The 9735-nt window shown below is 33.8% G+C and overlaps 1 protein-coding gene across 1 annotated transcript in view; it reads right to left on the bottom strand.

Annotated features, from left to right (window-relative positions):
- Window positions 1-9735, bottom strand: part of SNTG2 (syntrophin gamma 2) — a 698933-nt gene that overhangs the window by 213618 nt on the left and 475580 nt on the right. Inside the window, exon 13 of the mRNA XM_007948127.1 lies at window positions 1273-1344. Coding sequence (XP_007946318.1) covers window positions 1273-1344 — 72 coding nt within the window. The remainder of the gene's footprint in view (window positions 1-1272; window positions 1345-9735) is intronic.

The following is a 9735-nucleotide window of genomic DNA, read 5'->3' as shown; positions in this document are numbered from 1 at the left end:
TTAGAAGCAAAGATAATAAGATTTAATCTCACATATGTATTTTGCATGTATTATCAGGAGGGAGCAGTCCCTGAAAAAGGATGTCAGGCTTAGCAAACTAGAGGGTCGGTCAGCATAAAAGAGAAAGACATTTAATGAGATGGATTGACATTCTTATCCTCAATGGACCAGAACTGAACAATGCTGTATTTTTTCTAATAGCAAGGAGAAGGAATGCAAAAGAGTAACTCTATTCACACAAGTCCATCACTGTTAGACTCTGCCTGTTCTATATCTGTGATCCCATTGGCCAAAAGAAATCACATGGTCAAAATTCACAACAATGAGGTAGGAAGTATACTTGTCCCAAATGTTGGGTGGTAAGGATGTGAATATTTGGCAAACAATAATGTATCCCTTGCCTATGGTCACAAAGTTAGTGACATTTATCTCTTTTTCTTTTTTTCATATATTTTATCATTACATGTTCAAAATTCATATTGCTTTGCATAATTTTGTATTGTAAAGAACTCCCAACAAAACCTGAGGTCTATTAAGATTAGTTCTCAATGAAATAATTCATATACTTGGTTTGATCAATTCTGCAGAATCTGCATTTAAATGTCTAGTTATCCTTATTTCCAATATGTGAACACATGCCAATGGCATCCTATCATAAGTTACATACAATGCTCCCTACTGAAACTGTGACTGACTTTTATACTCAACAGTCCTTGTGAAAATTGAGTGTGCATTACAAGATGATGTGCTATCCTAGTAGGAACAGTTATAATCGATTTATGTGGCAGTGGGTTAATTACTATGGAAGTGTCCAACTAAATCAGATTATTCTGAAGTCTTGATAAAAATGTTATAGATAAAACTCTATCCATCCTTAGCTAATGATATTTTTTCTCAAATAGAAATAGAATTATTTGCTTAGTTATTCTGATCACACCAGACCATTTTAAATAAGAAAATGTTTTAGGAAACAAATCTTTTTTTGAATTTTTAAAAACAAGAGCAACAATAAAAATAAGAAATTGATATTCTGAGTAAACATAATGGTAAGCCACTGAAATATATTCTCCTTAACACACACACACATCAATATACACACCATCTGACTCAGCTCTTAACAGCAGAACGATCTTATTGGAATGGATGGTGGGATGGAATTCTAGACCATTTTAATACTTCAATGCACTGTCATAAACAAGTATTTCTCTCACATTTAAACCCAAATGGATATCTTATTTATATGAAAGTTTTTAAAATACAAAGAATACCTACCTTATGAACTTTAAATAATACCTCACAGAGGTTATAAATTTTTTCGGCTCGTACCCAGTCTAATGTGCTCACCTGAAAGAAATATAAATTGGAAATATGAAAAAAAAAATGTTACTGTTAGTTGAAGAATTTTATCACTTACAAATATGGAATTTTTCAATATGTTCTTAACTTAATTAAATTCTAAATCACCAGTAGTACCGTTAGTACCAGTAACCTTGACATACTGCAGTGAATTTTGATGAACAATTCTAAATTCTTCTGTGATTGTATATCATGTAAATATATTTAGACAAATTATTGATATAGAAACATGATAATGTAGGAACCTATCTATTATACACATTAAGCATAATTTGAAAAACTCATTTTGTATTCCTTTTAGATAAAATGAAGGACAGATTTTTTAAAAAATTGAATTTGGAGAATTTAAGAAGTTAATGAGGTTACACATGAAAATGGTGAGTTTATGCATTTGCTAGAGAGAAAAGATTGCTTATCCAGTCTTAACCCAGTTGTGAATTAAGAAATTTATATTTATAAAATAAATGAATATTTAATCATTATACATATTACAAAAGAATTTCTTTTTTTGCAAACTGATATTCCATATAATAATTTCCTGACTCAAAGGATTTCCTGTTGCCACAAATAAGATTTATTCTATACTTTTCTTTTTAGAACTGTATCTCTTGTAGAATCAGGTGAAAACTTACAGTAAGTGAGATAGATATGAGTTGTAGCACTCAGAAGCAATATAGTAACTTAATCTCCTCTGAGAAATGATTTATGTGATAGGAATGCGATACAATCAATTCCATCATCACATTCCATACTGTTAACTCCTGGAAGATAACTCAAAAACTAGGATAAGAAAAAAGATGATCAATGCTGATGCCTAGATTTTTGTAGACTAGCAAACATCTAAAAAAGAGAATAACCAGAGTTCATGACAAGAAAGGTAAGACCAAAGATTTGTAACCCCACCAATGATACCTTTTTAAAACAACAACAAAAATTATAATTGATAATTTTGTAATACATTTGATCAAACTTTATTTGAAAACAATAAGGATTTTAGGTGTATTCACATCTTCTAATATTATTGTACAAGAATGTTTAAATCACCCAAGAGTAATATAAAAACTCACTGCCATGGAGTCAATTCCAACTCATAGCTACCCTATAGGATAGAGTAGAACTGCCCACAGGGTTTCCAAAGCCATAAATCTTTATGTAAGCTTATCACCACACCATTCTCCCAAGGAGAGGCTGGTAGGTTTGAACCACTAACCTTTTGATTAGCACCTGAGCACTTAACCACTGCATCAGCAGGGCTCCTCCAAGAGCAATATAGAGTGATATTCTAACAGATATTCAATTGCCTAAACTTTTCAGTTTATAGTATTCACTTAAACTTTTTTCAGATAACATTTTTAAATGATAGAATATACTTGCCTAAACTGACATTCTCAAAATTGCATTTTTTTTTCTGCATATGCATATGCAAGTGGTAAATAATTTATAAGTTAATGCTATTTGATACTGTAAAATTGATTTTATAACTGTCACTTTAACGATGTTTGAAAACAGGGATTACTGAAACATTATTTTTCTGATGCCAATTTGCAAATAAGAAATAAATATTCAGGCTAATGAAGGAGAGTGGAGTGTATTAGGAGCCAAGAGTCCTTGGTCTTAACCCACAACTCTCTCAATTTCATTTCTTGGCCTCTGTTGCTTTTCAGTAGAGTAATAGGATTCTCTTTCTAATTCCCATTTCCCCTTTTCTTTCTTCTTCCCTTTTCTCTTTCTTTTTCCTCTTCTCTTGCAGTTTCTTCCCCTTCCCCCATCTTAAAGGAGCTCAGAATCCATATTTGAATAAATGACTTTATATTTTAGCTTTTCCTAAACTATTTTTCCTAAGAATCTTTGGGTTCTTCTAAAATTCAATTGAACATTCTGACAGAAGGTGATGGGGAAAATGTCACATGAATATTTTCACTTTTCTATAAGTTTCAGGCTTTCTGAACAAAAATACCTGGCAATCTAGATTAAAGGATTATTGAGTGATAAACTTGCCTTGGAAGTTAGAGATAGTAAATTATTCCATGAACTTTTCCAGATTTATCTCCCTTGGGGCCATTTTCAACATTACCAATTTTAATGGACAAAGAGACCTTCATCTCCTCCTTAAAGAGAAAATATGTTTACTTAAGTTAGATAAGATCTCTTTCCTCTGATGACACAGGTGGGGCTTGGTAGCAAATATCCTACTTAAATGCTGAGATTAGTAATTTCAGAGTTCCTCTCCTATTGTTTAAACCTCTGTATATGAAGGATACATCTGGCTCTCAACGCATTACCCCATGGGGATTGGTGCACAGGAAACTTTGGCTAAGTTTTTTGTACTTAAAAGTCTGTCTCTGATACATAAACCTTATGTTTAATGTCAGGATAAAATAAATAAATATCTTTATTATAAAGTACTAACATAAAGTTGCATTAGATTTGAGCAAAGTAGAAATTGCCACTGACAAATTTCCATTAGCTTCAGAATATTAAATTCCAGGCCAGATGTATTTTATGTAAATAAGTATGTATAAATTCACTCACCATATTTTGTGCATTGATTTCACAATGAGAAATTGCTGAATAGCAATAGCAAATTCATGTCAAAGTAAAATGCTTTAGAGTTTTCAGACACCTGTATAAATATATAAATTAAGTCACTCTGTTCAAATTCCAAGTGGGCATTCTGGCTATGATTTTTATTACCCCTATCTCACAAATGTGGAAAGTGTTGAATAAAGAGTGTAACTAATTTGCAGTCCTATGGACTCTGAATAGAAAACATTAAATTTAGAACCCCAAACAAACAAAGAACAAACAAACAAAAACAAAAACAAAAAACACCATAAACTAACCAACCAAAAACCGGTTCTCCTCAAATCAATTCTGACTCATGATGATCCCATGTCTTACCGAGTAGAACTGCTCCATACAGTTTTCATGGTGGTAATCTTTATGGAATCAGATTGCCAGAATTTTCTTCCACAGTGGTGCTGAATGAGTTCAAATTGCCAACCTTCAGATTGGTAGACAAGTGCAGACCATGTGCACTACCCAGGGACCTCTTAGAACATATAGCTTCTTATTATTAATATGCAATTTGTTGTAGTAAGCCACTATTTTTCAAAATCTTTTTCATTGTCTTAGAAAATCTTTCCAGTCCCCCTTTAAAATATACTCTTGCTATTTGGAATATTATGTGAAAAATGATTTACTTTAATTAAAACCTCTAATTTTGAACTAGCATAATACATATTATGTATATGGAAATTTGTTTTTTTTTTTCCTATCTAAAAAGTTACCCACGTTGTTTTAATTTTTTTTTACATGTTTTGCTTAATAAAATGCATGTTTATCTAAAAGAGTACATTGTAAATGAGTAATTCCAGAGCAGTTTTTAGCCTTGTCAAAAATACATGCTAAATTATATGTTATGGTTTCAAAGAGAAAAAAAATTCTATTTTCAAAATCTGAATTTTTTTGTTTTGTACTTTTCTGATCTTGACAAACTTATTGTATTTGCTAAAACAGTGAATACTCAAAAGTTCTCAAATTATTTGATGTTAATGGGAAATACAACAAACAAAATGTCAGGATGCAACAAGAGTATTAATTTTCTTTAATAACAGTCACTTTCTTCCTTTATGGATGTGAGCTACTGAATATTTTTACAAAACTCTGGAAGATGAGGAATTAACATCACACTGCTTCTATGTAGTGATACCACTTCAGTGTTAAAACTCTCTGTCTGGAATCTTGGGTAAGAAATAGATCAGATATAAACTACATCTTTTTGCACCTGGCCTCTGTGCCTACTACATGTGTTCTTTCCTGACCTTCTCCATTAAACTGTAAAGGAGTTTTTGTTTTGCTTTACGATGAATTTTGCCTTATGTTAACATGAGGTTTTAAGCCACAAAATGCTTTGAGATATTTTGGTTTATTCTCCAGAACTCTCAAAAACAACCACCACAACAAAAACAAAACAAAAATTTAATATTATTCCCATATTTATTTTCTAGATTATTCAATCAATCATTAAGGAGCATCTTCCTTATGCTAGATGCAGCTAGATGAAAAGGGAGCCCTGATGGTACAGTGGTTAAGCACTCAACTGCTAAATGAAAGGTTGGATCTTTGAACTCACCAGCTGCTCTGTGAGTGAAGGGCATAGCAGTCTGCTTCCATAAAAATTAGCACCTTTGGAAACTCTATTGTTAAGTTCTATCCTGTCCTATAAGGTAGCCATGAGTTGGAATCATAATTGGTTTGGTTTTTGATGCTAGGTGTAATGGAACCAATAATGGATACAATGTCATGAAGCTCACAGAGCAGTAGAAGATAAACACATTACATTTCTAGAACATTATAAAGAAAATTTCTATAGAAACCAATTTATTTGAATCTCACAATAACCCTTTCAAATAAGTAATTAGTTTTATTCTCATTTTACACATGGCATTTAGGTCAATAGAAATTTAAAAATTATATAAAGACATTATGAAGCACAAAGATAGAACAGAGCAATTCAATCTACCATTTGGATTGAATATTTATAAATCCAGCGCCTTCACTTTTTTCATTTCTTCCCTTGTATTATTGGTATTGACTACCACAGAATGAACAGGTGGTTTATTTATTGTATTAATAATGAAGAATCCAGTTAGTTGAATTTCAAAGCTCCTTTTCCATCATAGAATTAGGAACCATCTATACATGAAAGACTCCATAATTTACATTGTCAGTCCAGATCTTTTCCTGAATTCCTGACTGGTGTATTTAACTTTGAAGGGGCTCTCGTGGTGCAGAGTGTAAATGGAAAAGTTTCAAACTGCAGGTGCTCATGCCAGACTAAGAATAATGGGGTCAACAAGTATTCTCAGGAAACAAAATGTCAGGATGCAATTGATTTGGGAACAGTGTGGAAATAATTTGCCCCAGAACCAATTACAATCATGAACAACCGATTACAATGCTACAACTAACTATAACCAAACTGGCCGGTGTCTAACACCTCAATGGTGAATCACTCCTCCCTAGCCAAGTGACATACCTTTGTATTTCAAAAGACTTCAAGTTGAAGTTGATCTTATTTACAATCAGTCATTAAACTACTACCTCTCCTTTGTTCTCTCTCTATGAAGACACCTCTCTGTGCTTGAATGGTGGAGCACTTTGTATTTTTTACCCAGTGTTGTCCAGCTCTAGCTGTTCTATTCTTTAATAAAACTCTTTTTTTTTTTCATTCCTAATAGAGTACAAGATTTTCTTCGTTGATATTTATGGTGTCAGAAGCAGGATTTCAAAAGTGCATTATCTTTTTCAACCTCTGCGACATTGAGGACACGAGCATGGCACTGCTGTGTGACGTTGGGCTCTCTATCTCCACTAATTCTCAGTAAACTTTGAAAGTAAAACCTCTTGAATATGAGCTCCTCTTCCTTACTTTGATAGCTTTTCAAGTTTTATTGTGGGTTTAATATGGTTCTGGCAAGCAAAAGTTTGTTTTGACTGTCATTATAAAATGTTAAATGCCATATCTAAAGGATATATGCAGACACTTTCTGGAACCCATACTCACTCACTACTTGAACAAACATTTTAGTTTTTTAACATTTATATTCTGATTTGTGTGTTACAGCCTCACTCAGGAAAGTTTGGAAAGCCAGTGACTATTTTCTCGTACTTACCAATTTGAGTACAAATGTATAAAATAAGAAACTATGTCACTAGCCAACAGAATTAGTTGGATCAGAGGAATGAGACCAAGTTTTATATGGTTGTAATGAAGGAATCCCAAAGTTTTAAGGTGCAAAAAAAAAAAAATGTGATTAAGGGTCTGAGCATCTTACAAGCCTCCAAGGCACTTGCCACCAACAGTCACCTGTGAAAGGATAAGCTGGGATATGAGATGGGCAAGACCACAAGGTTACCCACCAGCCACAAGAAAACAATCATGCAATAAAGGCACACTCTGAAACAAAACACTGACCAAACTCTGTGGCATAGTTCTTGCTAGGAATTTTATTTGACTGAAAGAAAAAACTTTCAACTTTTTCTTAACATCCTTGATAAATGACCCGGGTTTCCCCACCTAGTCAGATGTTGGTTTTGGGTTCGTGTGGAAAAGTACAGTAAGTTAAATATATTTAAAGTAATTTAGAATTTTAGTTATCAATTTTGGGAAATGATTTTCATCTGCTCTTTTTCCTTCCATTTGGGAATATGAGTTCCCATTGCTATTATCTCTTTTTCCCTCTGAGGAACTTATCAAGTTTATCCCTCCACTTGAGACTCTGCAAAATTCATAACTTTATCTAAGACCTGTTTTGGTGCTCATTTGAGTACATCTTACCAAATAATTCTGTATGCATTTTAACAAACTGATTGGTTGTGTTCTATGGTATTGTATAAACCTGTTTCTTGAAATGGCCTCACAGACCAATGCGATTATGTGATTTTTTTTTCCTTTTTCACTTTTGTTCTGAGAGCTTTCCTCTGCTCCAGTGTTGTGTCTGTACTTATGCTTGTATCAAGTTGGAGGCAATGGCTGGCAATTGCTATTTTTAATTAAGCTGTCATAAATCTCAGTTTTTTTCTGCTTCTTTGATCTGTTTTATTCTCTGAGTTTTTAGCTGTTGTTGTTGTTATGTGCCATCGAGTTGGACCCGACTCATGGTGACCCCTCCTTGGGTTTCTGGGGCAGTATCACTACGGAAGTAGATTGCCCAAATTTCCTTCCGAGGAGTGGCTGGTGGGTTTGAGTCACCAGCCTTCTGGTTAGCAGTCACTATGTTACTAGAGCTCCTGAGCTTTTAGTGGCTACTCTGATAAACTTGGCTTTAAATTTGTCAATTTGGAAAGTGCATGGAAAAAGGGTAGATTGTTCATTTTGTTTGGCATTACAAGACTTTAAAAAAGATAAATTATTTTAAATTGCTCTTTATCACGTGTGGAAGATGAGGTTATGAAAATAAAAAAAATTTCCTACCTCAAGATGTTATTTTTTTTTAGTATTATTAAAATAGATTATAATATTCCCATCAAATAATTTAATGATAAATAAGTGATTATAAACATTAAATAGTCTTAATAGTTCCAGAAATTACTGAAAATGAATTCATCTGACAAAGTAAAATCTTAAAGAAAAACTAAAGTAGCTTAAGTCAGATAGTATAGGAAATGTGTTTAAGTAAAGGGAATGATTCTTATTAATGAGAAGATAAAAAGCTAAACTGCTTACCACAAAAATAATAAAAATTAGAAGGTAAGAATTTCATTATCTTCTGTATTTCAAAATACCTAGGCTAACTCAAACATATTAAATGAATGGAAATCAATTCTTTCTGGGAAATAAACCTATGAAAGGTTTTGAAAAGATCCCTCCCAACCATTTGAAAACTTTTTTAGAAAAAAAGAGTTAAAAATGAGGTCTAAAATAAGAAAAACGAGAGTTCCGGCAAGATGGTGGACTAGGCAGAAGGACTGCACAGACCCTCTTCAACAAAGAAAAGGGAAACCAATTAACACAGACAAAGAAGATAATCTTGGACCTCTGAGCCTTGAAGGGAAGGATGCAAAAGTTGACTAAACCTCAACTAACAGAAGAATTTGCATGAAAATACCAAAAAAGGAGACACACAGAGCTGCAGTCTGGCAGTGGACTTAGCGACCCTGATGGTACAGAAGACATGGCTTGGAGATTCCCGAGTGGTGGTAGGACCTAAGAATTAACCCAAAAATCACCCTGCTAGCCAGGGACTTCATGGAGAACTGTGCACAGTGGCTGGGGAACAAACAAAGAAGGTGAAGAGAAAGGTGGGCTGAGCTGTGGACTTTTGCCGGTCTGGAGGTTGCTGCCATTTTGTAGGTTTAAAAAGCGGCTTTACTATTTTGGATATACAAAGAGACAGCGCTCTTACAGGTTTCTGGGGCTTAAGAACACGTTCTGCTTTCCAGCAACCCCAAGGACTCGGGGCCTGCAAGACTGAAAAGGTACGTTATTTTTCTTGTTACTACACCCTACACCTGCTTGGTGAACAGAGGTGTGGCCATCACCACTCCCACCTACCTTCTGGGCCCACAGGAACTCCATCACAGTCTGTGTGCTCAGACGGAGCCTGGGTGCCCTATTCAGTCATCCACCGATTTTTTTCTTTTTCACTTTCTTTTTCCTGGTGATTCGTTTGCTTGTATTTGTCCATTTCAAACCAACTAATATTATTAATGCTTTTGTCCTTTTTATTATTATTCTTAGTCTTCCCCTACCAGGTCCTAGTTTTCAGCATTTTTTTTTTTCTTTTCCCTGTGCCTGGTTGAAATTCTGCCCCTCCCAATTTAAGGTGTTTTTTTTTGTTTGTTTGTTTTTTCCCTTCCCCCCCCTTTTTTTTT

This window comes from Orycteropus afer, unplaced genomic scaffold, assembly GCF_000298275.1.
Source record: "Orycteropus afer afer isolate SDZICR_OR568_19922 unplaced genomic scaffold, OryAfe1.0 scaffold00204, whole genome shotgun sequence".
In the NCBI taxonomy this organism is placed as follows: domain Eukaryota; kingdom Metazoa; phylum Chordata; class Mammalia; order Tubulidentata; family Orycteropodidae; genus Orycteropus; species Orycteropus afer.
This window is presented reverse-complemented; position numbering and strand designations above follow the sequence as displayed.